Below are 20972 nucleotides of genomic sequence, written 5' to 3' on the forward strand. Positions count from 1 at the left end.
GTGACTAATTGATTAAACCCACATTTATATTTGTGTCTGACTACTGGCGCAGTAAACATGTGAGCTTAAGAACATGTAAGGAATAAACAGGTATACAAGTATAGCTGTTTCTGTGATGGAAATGTGGACTGAACACAGGGGTAAACCTGGGTTAATGCCCTTGCACTGTACTCTGGTAAATTTTTGTGTACGGCACTTATGTCAGTCTATAGACCAGAGCACTAAACCCTCTCAACTCAGGATTCCAGTGCTCATGGGTCACCAGAGGTCAAAGCGTTAGCCTAGGTGGCTCCTGTGATGGGCGGGACTCACTCGATGACACACTTCTCGTTCATGATGTTGGCCTTGAAGCCGAGCACGGCGAACACGACCAAGGTGGCCAGCACGGACGTGATGAAGTTGATGATGGAGACCAGCACGGCGTCGAAGTGGCAGTTGTTGTCCAGCTTGTTGTAGCTGGAGAAGGCGATGACGCCGCCGAAGCCCAGGCCCAGGGCGAAGAACACCTGCGTGGCGGCCTCACGCCACACTTGCGGCTCCAGCATCTTCTCCAGCTGAGGTGGGGAGGGCGCAGGGGGAGATGGGAGTCACAAAGTCACAGGGTCACTTTTATCTTATGACAGGCATGTGCATAGGTCTCAGTCCATGAGAGATTTTTTAGAGTTAGTTAGAGTTCTAGAACCATACAGACTGCAACCCCCAAGAACCAGAACTTTGACCTGACATCTGACCACAAGGGAAATTGAATCTATTGGCAGATAATTCATGGTCAACTGTATGTGTATTTTTGTTTAGGTCATAGGCATCTATAAGTTTCAGGATTAAAAGACAAATTTTATAATTTTATGTTAGCTACTAGTAAGTAATGAATATCTGTGCATAATCTGGTTGTAATGGGTTTGAAGAAATGAATATTTGATTGCAGTGGTGACTTACATTTGTCTCCTTCATGCGACTATTTTATAGGTCTCACTGTTGAGAAATGTAAATGTCTGGGAGTGTTTATCCACAAACAGCCACTAGAGGGAGACAGCCATACTTTCACCCTGTCCTATTGCATATGAAATACACCACTGAGAACGGCTATATGTGAAGATAAAACTGCGAACATGCAATCTTCCAAACAAACATCCATACTTACAAGCAGGGAATGAATACTGACATTCTGATAGTATTCAAAGACTACCAACAGGTGAAATACACTAGTCTGTTAAGTTGGCATATGCATAAAAAGAGTGTTTTAAATTGCATCATTACAGTCAGAAAAAAACACTACTGTGCTCCAAACTGCGACAGAGCAACATCCTATGGACAGGTATGGAAGGTGTGATGCTGTGATGTGATTGGCTCGTCTCACCTTGGGGGTGAACATGTGAGCGATGCCGTCCACGGACCCTCTCAGCAGCAGCCCTCTCACCAGGAAGCAGAAGAGGACCACGTAGGGGAAGAGGGAGCTGAAGTACATCACCTTTTAAGGTAAGAGGGGGGCGGGGCAGACACACACAAGGACGTTAGCACGGCCACCCTCTGAGCTCTCTCAAAAAAAGCCACCTGTTAAAGGGCACCTACCACCGCTCTCTGTGAAAACATATCCTAAGGGAAGGTGTACCAAGCATTTAAAAAGCTCAAGCATAAAAATGAATCACAAGTCCCCCATAAATCATAAAAGGCCATTGCCATTGTGTGTGGTGTTTTCAGCTAAATACTTCTTACTTCTTCTAAATACATCTTATTTTTTTCTGGGTTTTCTCCCTTTAAGGACCCGACAAGCTCAGACCCATCAGCACCACCGCGTCTGCAGTCGTGCAGGGGCGCTGAGGCGAGATGAGCGCAATCTGCCCGTACGCTCGCCCGCAGCCAAAGGCTATTTTTCACACCACGAGTTCCACAGTGCGCCACAGTACAGTAGGTGCTCGGTGGACGAGGGGACCCCGCTGACATACCCACCTTCTCCCCAGAGGAACCGAGCCAATTTGTTCCACCGCTGTGGGCTCCTGGTCACTGTCCGCTGATATTAGCTTCACTTTCAAGTGCTAATTATTAGTGTCCGGAAAATTTCAACTGAATTGCAAGCCCCAATTAGACACAAATGTCAACTGTCAACTTAAGTATGCTTTGAATAACTTTTCAAAGGATGGCTTATGTTTTCTGTGAAGCCACACCAAGATCTTACCATCTGAAAACAGACTACACAAAAATATTGTGTCAGGCCTGGACGATGTGGTTCTGATATGCAATGAGGTCTGTGCAAAAATCAAAGGACTGCAGCTGTGTTTTGACCTGTGATGGGCAGAAGGCTCCTTTGTTTGGATAAATGTCAGCATCTCACAGACTTTCATATTAGTATATCAGAAGAGCATAAAGGGCTATTTAGAGTCCTGCAATTGATGCTTGGTGCAACAAAAATACGCCTAAACAAATATCCTCTTTGAGCAACAGTCACAGTGATTAATGCAGCTGTAATAAGGAATCAGTTGCGCGAAGTATAAACCAGATATTCCTCCGACTGACGATTATTTTTGTTCATTGCTGGTTGCAACCACCAGACATCGCCGCACTCTGAATAGCCCTTAACAATGAGCATATGAAAACCTTGGTGTGGCCTGTAATCTACAGGACAACCACACCCACTTCGAGACTGGTCATAACAGGCCACTAAATCAGTACAATTATAGCTTCAACAATGGCATTGCTTATGATGTGAGACACACAGAGCTGACCGTCTGTTCAAAATAAAGAGTATCTGTAGTCCGACAGTATGTCTTGTAATTTACTGCTGATCATCATCTTGTCCATGACCAACAAAGATATCCACAACACCCCCTCAGTCACCTCTCATCCCCTTTCAGACCGGCTGCCTGGTGCATGGTTAGTAGCCCCCTGTGTTGCACGGCCCAGTCAGCGGGCAGTAAACCATTACACCACCAGCATAGACTATTGCAGGGTGATTAGCCCATCAAGCAGAGTCATTCTGACAGCATAACCAGCCGTGTTTTCCTCACTGCCTGCTTGCGTCTGGCCGGACAGCCCGCGTTTGATTGGCCCTCACCTTGCCGGAGGACTGGATGCCCTTAATGACGGCCAGGCAGACGATGAACCAGGCGGCCAGCAGGGACAGGGTCATCCTGAGGTTGAGGCCGCCGCTGTCGGCGATGGTGCTGGTGATGTTGAGCGTCTCGCGGTACCAGAAGTAGGTGGTGGCCGAGCTTTTGTCACATTCTGGCTCCACGACTGCGAGCGGGAAGGGGCGGAGAAAGTAAGGAGTGAGGCGGGGGTCAGCAAGAGTGCATTTATGGCATGAGAAATATCCCAAACATACACTCTTAAAGGACTGAATTGTGCAGATGAACCTTTTTAATATTCATTCAGTAGATGTGACTTTTCATACAATTAAGATGCAAGCATTGGTATTGAGGTTCTAATATTTGGCTTGGAGTACTATGAAGAGATCACATCTGGCCACTGGCTGACGCAAATCCTCCATTGGACATCAAAAATAAAAACAGAAAGGGGGCAGGTGGAGTGGAGGAGGGATGCCATAAACAGGTGATGTGAAAAGCAAGTGGGAGGTGAGATTTTTATACTTGTAGATGGGACTTTGAATTGTGAAAGGTTCATATGAAAATTCTCCTTTCAAATATTCATTTGTAACTTCAATAAATGTTTACTGTGCCAGAATATTGCTCCGTGGCAGTGGGTTAATCAGTCGGTTACAGTGTTTGTTACAGATCAAATACAGTCATACTTCACTATTTGATATTATCATAGTTTGAGCTACAACAAAATGAAGTCCAAACAGTTTTTTCTACATCTGTCGCTGATAAATGCATCAGCCTTGCTTGTTGACATTTCTTGGCCCAAAAGCAGCTGGCCAGTTATCACAATGGACTCTTCTTTTCTGGGATAAAATACATAATCTCTGAACACATGAGTGTGTGAGCATGGATGATTAAAATGTAACCAGCACATTACCGAGGCAAATAATAGGTGGTTTGACATTCTGCAAACAGGTGGGTTAGACACATTATTCCATATTCCATATTAAATGTAGGACTGAGCACTGAAAATGTTCAGTCTCACATGTATATACACAGGGTCTGAAGTGATAACCTTCACACGCCCACTTTTCATTTAGTGATTTTAGACAAATGGATCTGTTCAGGTCTTTTTCAGTGCTCTTTCAGTAAATTACAAAATGGATACCGTAATCATGAACAACAACAACAACAAAAACACTTGCATTAGTATTGAGTGGGCTTTCAAATAAAGGTTACTTAATGAAGTAGATTTTTATGCTTTTCAAAAAGCTATATATAGTTAAATGATTTATAATGAATTCATAACGTTATATGGCAGCTACTGTTTTCTGCCTCTTTTATATGTGTAGTTGTTGGATTTCAGCAAATATGGTAACTTGTTTCAATTGTGTAATGCCACTCACTGCATATCTTTTTGTAGGCAGGTTTTTCAGTGTAACATGGAAAGCAAACAAAGACCTCTGTCATGGAAACATTTTTTTTTTGTTCTGTAAAAACTGCTGAGGCAGTGAGAGTGTGCTCATAGTAATTATTTCACTCCTACGTCTACCTTTGCCCTAAGGACGAGCAATTTTCCACTGGATGTGGTTCTGTACTGTTGCCTGCCATTAAATATGACCCAATAAAATGGTACGTTTATGGCTTATTAACCATTTATGCAGCTGTTCATCAAACACTCATTCTGTCATTGATGTGCTTGCGATTCAAAATACATTGAAATGTATTTACTTGCACTTTGACCTGTTGACAGGTAGATGGCAGTGTTCAGCACACTGTGCCACCGTGCCACCTCTGCCTCAACACAAGGGGCAGAGCCTGTGGTCTGATTTTCGAGACAATGAACCCCGTCCTGGTCTATCTGCCCCTCTGTCAGCTGCATGAGGGTGGTTATCATGAAAGTCATGTAGGGTCAGAACCTGTGCTCCAATCCCAGGTAGACTGCACACATTGGGTTTGTCATCTGCCTCAAAAACGCAGGGAGGGTATCTCCTTTACCAAGAAGAGGCCACTGTGGATAGCCATGACCACCAGCCTGAGTAACCCACAGAGAAGGCTGGGAAGCCGAAAGCTCTGTGTTCACAGCTACTGTTGAGACTGCTCACTTTCACTATGAGCTGAAATGAACTTCGACCTACAAGATCCCGATGATTATGTTTTGGGCTCAGGCGTTAGGGCCGCTTACCACCCAGGCTGAGAGTCACAGAAACGCTGATTCATACAAGGCAGCGCTGATTGTTTTAAAGGTCTCAGATTGCTTTATCATGATTGCAAATGCAACTGAACACCCTGTGGGCCTAACTGCAGCTCAACGCAGTTTGAATCATCAGGGAACTCCTTCTGGAGGGAAAGTAATCTGCTTATCCACTTGTATATATTTGGTAAGAGTGCTTATTCAATAGATACTGAGCAGATGAGTGACCGGAATATTGTCATTATTCTATGGATGGAAATGTTATCATGTAAGATTCATGAATATGTGTGTTTAAATGAAAACAGTTATGTGCATCAGAAACAGTCCATACTAAATGAATATGTCATGGATCAAGTCAGGGATCTGGCTGCTAAACATTGGTTAAATGTTGCATTTACAATATATCATATCCACAAACTGTTATATATATATATCAAATAGGAAACAATTCATTTGTAATACATGGCCTATATATGGACATTAAATGAAATGTATTATCCTTATATTTTGATCATTATATCATATCTTACAGTGTATTAATATGCAAGACTTCGGTACACAATGAGAAAATCCAGCTTTTGAAAGCTTTTCAGAAATTTATCAGTCTTGAGCCATATATACTTCTGTGGCTTTATCTAATAAACATGCAACACACACACACATTCTCCCTCTCTCACACACACACACACACACATACACACACACAAACATTCACACAAACACACACACATTCACACACACACACGCACACATTCTCTCTCTCACACACTCACACGTGCGCGCACACACATACACACATTCATTCACACACAGAGGCACACACACACACACACACACTGAGGCACACACACATCCTCACACATACTTACTGGCTTGTGTTCCATTCTTCCTTATTGGGCACTCACTCCAGGGCAGGGGGTACTGGAAGGACTGGAAGAAGTAGAAGATGCTCCAGCCGATAATGACATTGTAGTAGAGGCCCACAAAGCCACAAACCTGCAGCAGAAAGAGGCGCAGGTCGGTCAGACTGTAACCCCCCTCCTCAGCTCAGAATTAGTAGGGTCCATTTTTCACCTCAGAGAAACACCTCAGAGCTGAGCCAGAATTCCAGGAGTGGTTTCTTTTGAGAAATGAGCATCATTTCAGTAATCAATTGTTACCTTTGACACAACGTCGGTTGGTGGACATTCAGACAACAGATGTGCCCAAATTCTCATCAATGAGGAGAATGGATCACTGACCCTTTCATAAGAGGGAGCAGCACCATGGTCACTAAAGGTAACACCCATTTCCAGCCCCTCTCTTCCTGGTTTATGTTTACTCCTAAGAGTAAGGACATAGGCTAGGACTGGTCAAACTACACAGTTTAATGCCTGGTCCCTAAAGTGAGTGTGACAGAAAAAAAACCCACACATTACAGACTGGATTACTGCTAAACTTAAAAATTATACTGTTGGGTCCAGTGAAATATGTTATTCATATTCATATATGAGGATGCTTTTGAGAAAGGAGGTTATCCCTGTCATCTCAGGGGAGCTGCAGTAAGTTTGGCAAAATAACTGTCACCTCCCCCTTCATAGCAAGATAGATCTAATTTCACATATCAATGAATAAATGGATGGATAATAATGGATAATAAAACATTTCATAGTATTCAGTATAATAAGTGAATCAGATATTACAATTCTGACATTTTTATTGTGTAACCACTGCGTCAGAGTTGGCCAGCCATGACTGAGGCACTCACCCAGAAGCCTCATTAGGATTTCCATTAAGCAGGCTCATGCAAAAATGTGAAAATGTCATATTTAAAGTACTTATAGACCATGCCAAATTATACAGTGTACATTCATAAACGTGCCAATAGTAGCCACTTACTGAACATGCATGTGTAATACAATGCTTAGAAGGTACAGTGTATTGCAAAGTACTAAGGCTGAGTTTTTCTTAGCTAAACTGCATTGAATAAAAATGAAACCTACACCTAGAGCCAATAGGTTTAAATGGATACATGCACATTATTTTTGTACATCATCCCCTTCAGCTTCTGCAAGTTTGATAATTCTCTGTGGATTTTTGAAAATATGTGCTGCTTTCTGAGCAACCCTCATACATGCCACAAAACATGCATACAACTCCTACAGTAAAAACCACAACAGGTATCATTTGTGCTGAAGGTCATACATTTTGACATGAATTAAAAATATGTATTCCCTATGTTTTTGATTCCATATTTTACACTACACTGATAAAAATCTCCCCTTCCTCAAACCTCCCTATAAATCGCATTTCCTAAACCACATCGGCTGCACAGATTGCTCTCTGCATGTGTCACCTTGCTTTGATGTTTGGTTGACCTATCTGAGAGATATGGACAGATGTGACACCAATACAAATAAACCTAGGCATCAATGTAGACGTCCACATGCGGTTGTGTGTGTGACCGCATGCATTGTAAAGAGGGAGCGCGAGAGAAAAGGATGCCATTTTCCCAATACAGCAGACCTTTCGGTAAAAAAGCTTCTTTTGTGTAGAAGGACCTCTTTTCTGTGGCTGTTCAGAGCTGCGGTGTTGGTAAGCGTCGAATCAAAGCTGCACAGAGTCGGGACGTCCATGAATTATTGAGGCACCTTCTCTCAGAGGCCTCTGTGGCCATCTTTTAAGAGGTATTTATAGCCGGCCGCCTTCTCCGTGCCACATTCGCTTACGTTCCGCTCCAGCGAGGAGCCGACTCTATCGGGGAGAGGGCCTCTTACTACGGCCCCTACACGCCACACTTCCACTTACAGGCATGACAGGATCCCCAGAGACAGGGCCCCGCCCCATAGGTGCTGGGGCCACTGCGGGACCCGCTTGCCATCTTTCGACTCAGACACCTCACCTCCCAAGGAAGGAAGTCATCTATTGGGAGCTTGGGGAGGAGGGGGGGGGGGGAGCAGGGAGAGGGTGGTCCCAACAGATCCAACCCTTTCAGGCGTGATGCACAAAATGGAAAACGGATGTGAGACATCGGGGGTGGGGGGAGTTCGGAGGGCGGCGCTTCCTCAACATGTCAGCGTCGCTCAGGCTTCACGCCGGGAAGCTAATGGAGGGTTTATTTTTAGACGCGCCGGCGCAGATGGATGGGCCCGGCCGTGCCGGCGGGGCCCCCGAGCACAGGATCCGGTCGGCGGGGGGAAACGGCTCCGCGGTTACGCGCGATCGATGCGGGGGCCTGACCCGGTCACCTCCGCGCGTCTCCGCCCCCTGAGCCCCGCTGATCGATTCGCCTAATTGAAGTCGGTCAAATGTCAACAATAGCGTGTTTGGTTAGCTGATGCCTGGGCCATGTGACCTGCGGTCGTGAGTCACCGCAGAGGTGCTCAAGGTGGCCATTTTAATCATTCCATAGCTGTGGGCTACAAGCTCCTCATTTCTATTTCCATTTCATTACTCCCATTTAGAGAAACACGTACACCTCGCTTGCATGGTCCAGAGAGTGCCATGCAGCGGCCTTTATTTACACAGGCCGAGAAGCCAATTAATACCGAGTTAATGGAGTGGAATTTAACCTGGATCTGGGAGGGGTAATAACAGCTATTAACTGAATACAGATTGAATGTGTGTGGCTGCTCTGTTACTGTAAGTAAGGAAAGCACACACCACTGTATCACAGCAGGGGGGGAGGAAGGGAGGGCCTGTTTTCACGGAGGCCCAGGCCTTCATAAATCAACACAGATACACTGGAATTGAGATTTTCTCTCTCGTCCCGCTCGGAGGCACCGCTTGGCCCGAGCCCAAGCTGATAAATTGTGAATTCGACCCGGCCGATATCCACTGGAGTGCTCTGATCTTTATCTGGGCTCTGCTTAGTGTTTTCTGTGCTGCTCTGTGTGGCAAGCCAGGCCTGACCTGTCACCTACTGCCTGTGCGGCGGCGCTGCCCGGGAAAAGAGGACGCCGTGCCTTACAGAATATCCATGACGTGCTTGGAGGAGAAAGGCGCATAGTGAGCCATAGTGTCCCCTTGGTAGAGTGCCATGTTAAAGCATAAATAGCAGGAGTGGGATGAATTCTGTTCCTGTCGTGATCCAGCCCACTTACTTTGCCCATGGTTGAAGATATGATGTGACAGCATTAAGTACAGCATATAGTGTGGACTAAGTATAGCATTCTTAACAATGGCCCTGGGCTTGAAGACAAACGACACTTACTGTGACATCACAAAATAGTTGGGGGGAAGGGTTTAGCTGGCCACTCCTACCCACTCACCATCAAGCTGGACACCCCGATGCCACCCAGCTGAGGGCACACGTAGTTCCACACCCCGATGCTCCCGCGCCGGATCTTCTGGCCCGCCGCCAGCTCCAGGAAGAAGAGCGGGATGCCGATGATGAGGAGGAGGATGAAGTACGGGACCAGGTAGGCTCCTTTGGCGGGGGGAGAGAAATGGTAAGGGAGGGCCTCATTACACAGGACACAAAAAAATCAAGTGCCGTCACCACAGATGGCAACAATAATGCGCACCACCTGCAGGGTGTCTGTTTTCTGTTCATGGTGCCATTTTATCAGTGTTTAACATGCTGACTGGATTAGTTTCATGCCTGACTGCTGAACGACTGAATAACTTGGACTTCTATCTGATTTCTTTCTTTTTCATTTGCACTATTGAAAAAAGATGAAATTCATATTGAAAATACCTTCATAACCTTTTTTTAAAGTTACCTCAGCCTTCTGGTTGTTTTATCAGCATCAGAGACAAGAACAATCCCTCTTGCCCTACAAGTTGATTGGCATATGCTTCAGGACACCAATGAATATCAGTGAGTTTTTTGGGGTGTTGTTTGTGGCTAGACATATATAGATGTGTCACCCAACTCCACTCTTTGTTAAAAGCTCATGCTGTAACTCCCTGGCCAACAAACTGCCTCAAAATCATTTCTTGTCAAGCACGCATCGTGTCACAACATTGAAAGTGACAGGTTCTTGCTGTTAGCAGAGAACAAGCAGTGCTTTTGGGGTCTTTACGGCAGCGGTTGCCTTTTTCACAGTGTGACCATACATACAGTTGCAAAAAATTCACGTATTATACAGCTAAAGATTTACTGTAATTGCTCAAGGGAATAACGAACATGTGCTACCTAATTTTAATCAGTCCCACTCATCCGATACACCACATCACCCGTCCACTATATCACACCATTCGTCATGCCATGCGGCAGATGGTCTGCACTCACTCATCCTAGTGTGCAGTCATGTCATTTAAGTTTTTACAGTATTATCTGTAGCCTAATTTTTTTTCAGTTTTGGATGAAAACAATGGGGAAAAAAGCATCTCCCCAGGATTGAAACATATAACCCCCTGGTGATGAGTCCGATGCTCGCAACTCAACCTATTTAGATTTCCCTCATACGCCGCTCTGCATTGACACATAGCCTGCCAGCCTGCCCGCCTGGCGGCTGGCCTCTCTGTTGATCAGATACGTGCTCCGAGTCACGGTCACCCAGAAAATCAGAGCAGCTCCGTGGTAACAGAGCCGGTACAAACCAGCTCAGACCATCTCCGCCTTCCTTCTTGCAAGCCTCCTATTGTTTGGAATGGGCGGAAGGGGAAAGTGACAGTTTGCCATAGTGTATGTCCCTTTCTCATTGCTCTCACAATTTCATGATGTTAAATAAGACTGGACACTGACAGAGTTGGTGAAAGGGGGGTCATACACCTGTTTTTACCGATGGCCAAAAGGGCGTAAAAACCATGTCTCCAAGGAGTTGTGCAGTCTGGCTTTCCTCAGCTTTTTCTTGCCAGGCCTCTAATTAAAACTAATTGCAGGTTGCTCGTTTGAGAAACCATGGAGGGGGGGATAGTCGGGGAGATAGGGGGAGGGAGGTGACGGAAATGGATCACGTTTGGTTGTCAAGGAGAACCAGCGGCTCCTTGAGTCAGTGATGAAGACAGGGAGTGGGTTTAGAAACAGCATGGCATCAATTTCGACATGTGACTCACACATACAAACACACACACACACACACACACACACACACACACAGACACACAGGCAACCAACAACAGACCCAAGGGCTGGTGGAGCCAGAGGAGAGTTGACAGCCGGATATTTCAGATTGGAGTTTTTAAAATCCCTGATTACACTTCCAATCTGGGCATCATGTGGAGTCCATGCTGAATTACTTCCTCCCTGCCTAGGGACCAGTGCCAGCAATGAGGGTCACAGCTAACGGCAAAACGTTTTAAATTAACAGCACATTTATTTGTTTATTTTTGTCATGCCTCTGCAATTCTTTCGATTTCCTGTCATTCAGCGCATAGTCTTTCCCAAATGAATAACCCTCTAGTAGTTTCTATCTTATACTATACAACCAGCAGCAACGAGTGTCAGACGCTGCACACACCTATTTCATCCCTATTTTGGGGGAGGTGGTCATCTCCTGTTTGTTTATGAGATACTAACTAACTAACCTGTCTGTACAGGTTATATTTGCATTATAATTAACTACTGAATGCATAAGTAACCTATCAAAGTTCATTAAAAACTGAAATTATAAAATCCCAAGGTCATAGGATAACCTGAATTGTATGCCTCCCATTGGTAAGCTGAAGTAAATTTTGTGACATTTACCATCCTCTGATCTCACTACAGTCTAATAAGACTGAACCAGCTAATGTCAGTGGCAATAGTACTATGAACTCCACAGCAGTAACAGATACGCAGCTGTTCTTACCAAGCAGCACTGATTAAAAATGTACTTCTCTCTTATGCCTCTGAAATTATGAGGTCATTATCCAGAAAGTAACAAATGCTAATTTAGGCAAAGGATCATTAAGAGTGACTTGGAATGCTAGTTTTTTTCCTTTTGTCTGGTTATTTTTCACTTCCCATGGTGGAACGGGTAAATGTCTTGTTACCTTCAGACGCTGCTGTTCAAATGTGCTGAGATAAAGTAAAATCACTTTTCTAACAGAACAAAAACATAAGCTTACAGCAGTTGTTCCTTGGCTGCTTCATAAAGTCGCCCCTGAGGTGGCTATAAAACAGTCCACAAAAAGCTGAATCCACCGCTTTCCACTGCAGTGACCATTTTTCAGAGATGTAAGCCTACTGGTACTGAGTGACAACACTGGCAGGAAGAGCTTGCAGGTGCACCTCGCCACCACAGGCTGTGAGACAAATGGTTTGGGAGGAAATCCTACATGGAAAATGAACAGTTGGAGATCTCCTTATGAAACTGGCATCTCCAGGATACAGAGTGTCAGAAAGTACCACTTGACGCCGGCTGCATGAATGGGGCTTTCTTGGCCGGGTTGCTACAGCAGAAGCCCTTTCTGCAGGCAAACCGCAAAAAAAAGGGATTTGAATTTCTTAGCCTACATCAGAATGACAGCAGGAAATGTGTCTTATGGTCGGGGAAAAAACTGAGCTTTGTGGACATGCTCCTTAGTGTTATATTTGGTATTTGTTATCATATAGCTTTCCCAGATATGAGGGTGCTCCATTATGTTTTGCATATATATACAGTATGCTGGAGCCCTTGTTAAGACAGAGAAGTCATGAATTCCAAAATGCGCAAGGTCATTTTGGCCAAAAACCTAGCTCCCTCAGTCAAGCAGGTCTAGAATGGCCATTCCTAGATAATAATAATCCAAACTATCCATCTAAATCCATCCATCTAAAAATATAAAAAAAATAGTTAATTCAGCTTAACAAATGTTTTAACTACTACCATCTGAATCTCAAGACCTCAGTCTAACATTTGTGGCTCTGTCTCAAAAAAGCAGTTCACAAATGAAAAACAGAGGATCTGAAGAACCTAGATATTGTGATTGCACTGAATGATCGAGAGTCACCCTCTGGAAGGGGCAGAACCTTAAAAAATACTATGGAAACTGGCTATTTGGTGTAATCCATGCCAAAAGTAAAAAATAAAGCATACAAGGGTGTGAATAAATGTGACTTTCTTGTTTTATGAAATAAAATTCATCATTTTTAAAACAATATGACTTTGTTCTGTACAATGTTATATACCTTTTTTGAGTTGAGCAGAGTAAGTGATCCAGTATATCCTTTTCCCCATTTCTGTCATGTCATGTTTTTGCTCCTAGTTAATTAGGGTTATGAATAAATGAATAAATGTGCAGGGAATATATATACGCACCGTACATAAATGCATATGAAACTCTAGGACGGTGTAGTTACATTTTATGTGCTGTAGGCATCTTTGGCTCTCTCCCCCTGGTTATAAAACCTCGAGCTCCAGGGAGGGCTTTCAATCACGACGCCTCAGTATTCAAAGTCAAAACGGTGAGTCATCCCATCTCTGGCATGTTAATACTGAGCCCTGGGAGCTGCTGGCGCAAATCAGAGTGACAAAATTTCAGGACTGGGACTGACCGAAACTCAACTCACTGCTACAGACAACTCTGCAGAGCATGTCACTGAAAGACAGGGATGTGAAAAAATAAGTATGCGGCAGGAGAGAGAAAGAGGGGGACAACATACATCTTAAATACTGTGGGAAGAGCAGACAGCAAATACAAAACTAGGAAAAGCATTTATGAACAGTGGTGCTCTGTCGTGAAATTTACTTTCAGTAAATTTTTTAATCATCAGCGTGAAAGGGTTATTAGGATGCCTACGGGATACTGTCTTCAATAAACATAGCAATGGTGTTCACTGTAACTGACTCATCTACATGTCTCTGTATACGCCAATGCCATGCCGCCAGCTCACGACCCTCTGTGACCTCACCCGGACACCCATTATCCCAGGGACTCAAAGTCATGACTACAATGTCAATGACTCTGCGTTAACCAATCGCCACAGAGGTCACACTTTTCTTTTAAATCCCCTGGTTGCGTAATTCTCAAATGACAAAAGGGTCACCTTTGATTGTTTGCTTGTATTCAGAGTGTGAGCACCCAGAGACTGAGGAAATCTTTTGTGTGTGTGTATGTGTGTGTGTGTGTGTGTGTGTGTGTGTGTGTGTGTGTGTGTGTGTACTGCTGAGTTGAGCACATCACTGAATTGGATAGCACACTTTTCTATCCAACTTTATGTGGCCTGCTATAAATAGACCAGGCCTTGAGAGTGGAGAACAGAAAGGGAGGCAGCGTCTCTCTCTGGTCTCCAGCCAGCACGCCCGGTGAATTGACAAACACGGTGTTCCTGTAGCCGAATGCGATCAATCTGCGCTGGGCCCGGGGCGCCCCGGGACAAGCACCGATACGCAGCGCGGTGGCTGCAGACATGAGGAGAAGGCTGAGGAGAGATAACCGCCAGGACCGCCGCTCCCATTAATCCACCCCCAACAACCCCCCCGCGTCCTTCCGCCCCTGCAATCGGCCGACACTAGCCAAATTAGCGGTTGAAAGATGGCTGCTCTCCTGGTCGTGCAAAATTGCTGATTATTCGGTTTAATTCCCCCAACATGTGGAAACACACCAAAGCAATTACGGTCCAGAGAAATATCTGGGGTGATGGGGCAAACACCTCTGGAATGGTGTAATTACTCTCTCTGATTTTACCACGGTAATCACGGTTACCTTTCACATGGATAGAAGATGCCCCTGAGACAATTGCTAGAATAGACTGAGAAGGTGAATTGCTGTGCTACAATCCATTAAACACAGGAAGTATTGCATGACTCACCCAGAGTAAATGACCATTACAGCAGTATTAATTTTTTTTTACACGTTACCGAAGGGAAAAAGCATTTCAGTATCAGTGTCAAACAACTGTAAGTTCCCAGGTAGATTATGAGAATGTTGTGTTTTAGCTCTGCTCTTAGGTATAAGAACGGAACAGTGTTGTAGCTCCTGACAGCTTACAGCTTTTTTTTCTGACGTTTTGCGGTGGTGGGCAGGCACACACATGAGGAGTACTTCAGCTCTGAATTCTGCGAGTCCTTCAGCAGACAGAAGTACTAGCTGCCAGTTAATAGGAGGCTAAGAGTAATGATGCAGGCCTCTAAATCCTGCAATGAAAATGCAAATGAGTAAACAGCGTCCCTTTGAACACTAAGCAGGGAGGGAAAGTGCACACATCACAGAAAATAAAATCCTTATAGTAGTCCCAAATACTGCAGTGTAATCACAACTGCGGTGCCACTGACAGAGATAAAAAATGAAAACGAGAGAGCAGCCTCATTAAAGAAAAAGTATCCTACGTTGAAATATTCAAAGCATATGAAATAAATTGTATTTTGTTTTTCAGATTATTCTGTGTATTAGGAATCACAATTAAATTCTACTTTCATTAAATGTGATTTTGTGATTAGATTGCATATTTACTGTAAAGTATTATGAAAAATTTGTGCATACAATGGCAAGCAATTATATTCATAGGATCTACTTGGTAGGCACATTTATCCAGCACAATTTTCTTTCATATTACTGTGCCTATTTATATATCTTGACAGTTATTCAGTCATCCCATACGGAAATGAAATGTATTGCAATGTATTGTATATTGAGAAATACATTGTTCAGCCCAATAATATAGTTCAAGAATAATTAAAATATATTACTGCAAATCAGAGATATATTACAGTATATCAAAATGGAAATAATTTACACACTTAGAATAAATTGATTGAGCTAAAAATAGATTTCTTAATATAGAACTTTCTGGCATTGGATTTCAGGTTAAGCACAAAGATTTAACAGCAGTGCCCCACCTGGTTGCAAATCCACTTCCTTACCTGCTCCACCACAATGCCACCTGAAACATTCTGTTGTCCATGTCTTATTAACCATGCTTGTCTCACCATTTGGATCTCATATTTTACAATTTATTGACAAAGCCCAGTAATGTCGCATAACTGCAGAAAACATCAGTGACCAGTGGGATTATTGTCATCATAAAGTATCTAAAATACTACCATAATCGCTATATGGGGTGGCAGTGTAGTATAACGGTAAGGAGCAGGGCTGGTAACCAAAAGGTTGCTTATTCGATTCCCCACTGCGGCACTGCTGCTGTACCCTATACTTAACCCACAATTGCCTCAGTAAATATCCTGCTGTACAAATGGATAACATGTAAAAACTGTAACCAATGTAAGTCCTTCTGGATAAGAGTGTCTGATAAATGCCAGTAATGTAATGTAATATATATATACAGTATAATGACTGTCAATGATTGGAGGAATTGTATTAATATGACAATAAGGCCAAAATGACGGTGCTGTGCATCACGTTTCTCAGCTGAGCCCCGGACCGACTCCATTACAATGCAATGGACAGCAGCACTGCATCTGTGACCAAACTATTGATCGGAGGCCTTGTCCTTCCGTTTGGCAGCCGGCTTGGCTGTGAATTTGGAGCCGCTTGTAGCTGTCATGTTCCTGGCTGGTGTCTGGGTCGTGAGGCTGTCTGAGGCAGTGCTCGGCCCTCTAAATCGCATTATGTGACTACAAACAGAGGCGAAAGGAGGCGATGCTGTCTCACTGAAGGCTATGGAACCCATTTTATATCCCAATGTCACCTCCTCAGCATACACACTCTGGCTCATCCCGCTGGTATAGAAAGAGTTAACTCAATAGATAGACTTTAACATCTTTGCATTTTCAAAGAAACAAAATGCACCACGGCGGAAATATGTAAAGTAATAAAATAACTTCTCCCAATTCATTTATATGGAACGACGTGACATCTTAAATGCTTCGCTTGCCTTTTCCGTTTCACGCCCAGGGAGAGCTGAGTGCTCACCTCTCAGGGTGCAGTCTGACTGTCTGTCACCGCATCCCAGCAGACACCACAATCCCAAGGGACACTCACTCATCATGTGATCTCTGACACCGCTAGCGCAGGGAGAGCCAGCCTTGTATGAACAGGCTTCTGTCAGACTGTCCCGAGGGAGTAATGGCAGTGAGGTTGGATCGGTTTTGGACCAGGATTGATTGGGTTGGTTAAGCTTTGTGATGTACCCCTCATTATCTGTTTATGTTCCATACACACATTCCTTTCCTGTTTTTCACAGCTGGAGCTGTGAAAGCTCTAACCTAACTTGTCTCCTCCTAACCAATAATGAAACTTACACATATGTTCTGTGAGACAGAGGGCGTTATTAATAAAGTTTCCACCAAGAATTTACCATGCTGTTCTTCGAAATGAATAAACACAAATGGATAAAGCACAAAACTCTACAGAATGGCAAATAGGCATCTGCTGTTATGTCTGTAACCTCCAGCACTAATACCCTGAAATGTCAAACTTCTTTTAGTTAAATAGCAAAGAGATTGCAACTTAATTGTGATGAGGTTGATGAGGTTTCTGAGCAATGCCGTTCCCACCCATAGTATAAACTCAACCCAGGACCACAGAATCACAGCACCATCCAGCAGGGGGTGCTCTCGCTCACCTCCGCCGTTCTTCTGGCACAGGTAGGGGAAACGCCAGACGTTGCCCAGCCCCACAGAGAAGCCCACCTGGGCCAGGATGTACTGCAGCTTGCTGTTCCAGGCGGGCCGGCCGTCGCTGGCGTCCAGCGTGTCATCAGGTCCCTTTCCCCTTTGGCCGGGGACCCCGCCGGCCCCGCCCACATTCATCACACTGCTCTTGTAGTCCAGCGGCTCCTCGTGGGCCAGCAGGTCGGCCACCGACTCGGTGACGTGCTCATTGCTGTGCTCGCGCTGGGTCACTTTGCTGTTCTTAGGCATCGGGGACTCCTGGGTGGGTGGACCCGCGGACGAAAAAGCACACAAAGGCTCGGTAGGAGGGGGTGACCCGGAGACAGAGGGACACACCCGGTCAGGGGTGGGGGGGAGGATCGGATAAGAGGCCCAAAAACTGTCAAGGTGAAGACAGGAGGGTCAAGCTCTGCTTCTTCTGTGTTCTGTTAGGAAGAAGCACAAACACAAAGTGCAGTTGATAATTAGTGCAGAATATGACAGTAATCACCTTTAGCAGAGAAGCTACAGATGCACAATGGCAATAAACAGAGATAATTTATGCACCAATGGGGAAAGCAGTCATTTTAAATCAGTATGGACTTCTGATATGACCTTTGCAGATTTTCTTGAAAGCCGGCACGCAGATATTATCTCTTGACATTACCATTCCAGCAAAACTGCTGATTTACAACAGAATAAGATTTGAGATCCAGCTAATTGCAGTATTTATAATTTGGTATTTTTATGCCTAGCCAAACATTTCTGCAGCTTTTGATCTACAAATGATACAGACACATCTACAATAATACAGTCTTCTAACTAAAGCTCGCCACATGGCCCCTGTAATCTATTTAACTCTAATTATGTTTGGTCTGCGAATAAGTAAATGTTAAATTACAGAAATTTAATATAAATTATATAAATATTTGATGAACTGTAGAAAATAGGCCAGTCTTTCAGCACAGAATGTTCCAGATCAAGAACTTTTTTATGGATGGGGAGACACAGGCTTTTGCAACAAGAATTTACAGCTCATTTTTTTTAATCATAAACACCTACTTTACTGGCTAGCATACACGGCTATGCCCGCCCACACCAAGATCCGGGTGCTGTCAGGGACAATAGAGATCAGTCAAATTAATGCATATGGGGTGAAGTCAACAGCAGGGTCAGGTAAATAAAAGCCATGGACAGATTAGTTGGTTGACTGATTGACTGATTGACTGATTGATTGAATGATTGTTTGGACCCCTGATGTCAAGGTCAAAATACTATTCTAATCCTAATTTATTATGAATTCTAATTTTCCTAATAGAGGTCACTGGGGTGTTGAGCTGGGCGTGCCATGCACACGCCAGTGTAATGGCTGTTAAAGACCAATGTGACGTGTCCGATCATAAGCCTCCATTTTCACTCTCATAGGACCACCCCCGCTGAACACAGCACCATCGAATGGCCACCCTGAATCACTTCCGCTTCTGCGGGATTTCGTTTCTCAGCATTCCGACACAATGAAACGTCCAAGTTTATCTCCCCGCAAAACGTTAGCTCAGCTTAACTTTCTGGAGGCTTCCCTCCAAATCCCCTAATCCTGCGACATGATTGGTAGCCCCCCTCTCCCTGTTTTCCGGGAGGCTCTTGGTTTGTTCCGGGGTGGAGGGAGGAGATCCACGCGCGTGGCACCGGAGCTGCTGTTAGGCGCTCCCATGAGCCGCACTGAGTTTGGTAATTATGGACTAACATGAAAAAAGTCTTGCGATTATAAAAATACACAAATAACTAAAACATGAAGTTTTAAATCCACAGGATTACTGCGGGCTGCTTCTCTTTCAGCGCACGCTGTGTGTCCTCAAAGGAAGAACACACAGGGACTTGCAGATATCGCTTTACCGATGTCTTCTGTTGCTGACTGAGGACAAGAGACGTCTCTTCAGGTTCTGAGGCGTCAGTAGGCAGGTGGCGCGTAAGGTGAAGAACAGAGCCGGAGCCGTGGAGGTCAGGCGGAGGACGGGACAGCGCAGTCCTTCCTGTGGTTGCTTCTCAAGATAGTGTCCGCCGCACGCAGGCGCCGCGGCCTCCATGACACACACACACGCGCTAGCACTCCACAGCCCCATGGGAAGGCCTTGCGTTGTCACGCGCCCTGTGCGCTAACACACCAACTCATCAGCTCAAACCAGAGGAAGCTCTGTCACTTTGTCAATGACAAACTCAGCCTAATCTAGGATCATACAACATACGTTTCAACACTCTAACATTATTGCACGCAGCCTAAACCAGAGTCATTCACTCTGAACGCAGTGGTTTCAGCGAGGTCGAGCGCTCTGCTTGCACGAAACCGTAATCCACCGTCATATGACAACTTCAACATAATCCAAAATCATTCACGCCATTCATGACAACTTCAGCATAATCTGCAGCCACTGTGCATTATATGCTCAGCGTGCAAACATCCACTGAACATGAAATGCTGAAGACAATATCAGAGAAAGAACATACACAACACCAATCTGAATGCTGCACTCTCTGTAATACCCATTACTATACTCAGCAAAGTCACTGAACCAGGTTGTAGAGCTCCACCTAATAGGAGTGCAAATACTGAAATACTGAAAACAGCTGTTGTACTTAACACAGTAGATTAACACTGTACATTACTTTACTCAGATATGTACTGGTGCTGGGCTGGCTGCATTTCACATTCTTGTCATGACTTGTCTTTGTATGGTTTTTTGTCGTTGTTAAAAAAAGCAGCTACAACAACCTATTTATCACTGATGGAATACACCAGGAACAGAGCCAATCAAAAGATGAATCAGGCAAACGGCTGAACTCTTACACCTGGGGTGTGTTCAAAAGATAAAGGTGGTTGTGGGAGGTGAAGTACAGATGTAATACTCTGTACTCTAACTCCCATCAGCACCTTTTCCAAAACATTACATAACATGAGTGTTTTGCTTTTTATTTCTGCCCCCAAAGTACATTTGTTCATGATTGGAATGTAGATAAGTGTAGTTTCAAAAGTCCGTATGGTTTGAAAAATTCCAATCCAACTGCAAATCAGTAGGTGCTAAGTGTAAAAAAAGTTTCTCTCTGCATAGCATTAGAATCCATAAGTGTACACCACAACTAGTAAGAGTAAACTTGTGATGTGAAGTGTTTATTACTATAATCTGTGCCTATACCAATGATTCTTGCACAGGCAATGTAATCCTTGACATGCAGTACTATTTTCATCAGCCATAAGCCAGGATTTTAAAAAGGATCGGATATAAAATTTTCAAAATACTAATGGCAATGCATCTACATATGCACATCCAAACAATCAAAGTAGTGTGTCTTGTTGATCAGTTGTGAAGA

General features: G+C 44.3%; 1 protein-coding gene across 1 annotated transcript in view; it reads right to left on the reverse strand.

The window, feature by feature from the left end:
• Positions 1 to 20972, reverse strand: part of LOC118779110 (sodium-dependent neutral amino acid transporter SLC6A17-like) — a 32233-nt gene that overhangs the window by 7898 nt on the left and 3363 nt on the right. Inside the window, exons 2-7 of the mRNA XM_036531005.1 lie at positions 17582 to 18055; positions 9480 to 9637; positions 6099 to 6225; positions 3050 to 3231; positions 1358 to 1468; positions 313 to 554 (exon numbers count right to left, since the gene is read on the reverse strand). Of these exons, the coding sequence (XP_036386898.1) occupies positions 313 to 554; positions 1358 to 1468; positions 3050 to 3231; positions 6099 to 6225; positions 9480 to 9637; positions 17582 to 17879 (1118 nt within the window). The 5' untranslated portion in view covers positions 17880 to 18055. The remainder of the gene's footprint in view (positions 1 to 312; positions 555 to 1357; positions 1469 to 3049; positions 3232 to 6098; positions 6226 to 9479; positions 9638 to 17581; positions 18056 to 20972) is intronic.

The sequence above is a fragment of the Megalops cyprinoides genome, chromosome 6, assembly GCF_013368585.1.
Source record: "Megalops cyprinoides isolate fMegCyp1 chromosome 6, fMegCyp1.pri, whole genome shotgun sequence".
Classification (NCBI taxonomy): domain Eukaryota; kingdom Metazoa; phylum Chordata; class Actinopteri; order Elopiformes; family Megalopidae; genus Megalops; species Megalops cyprinoides.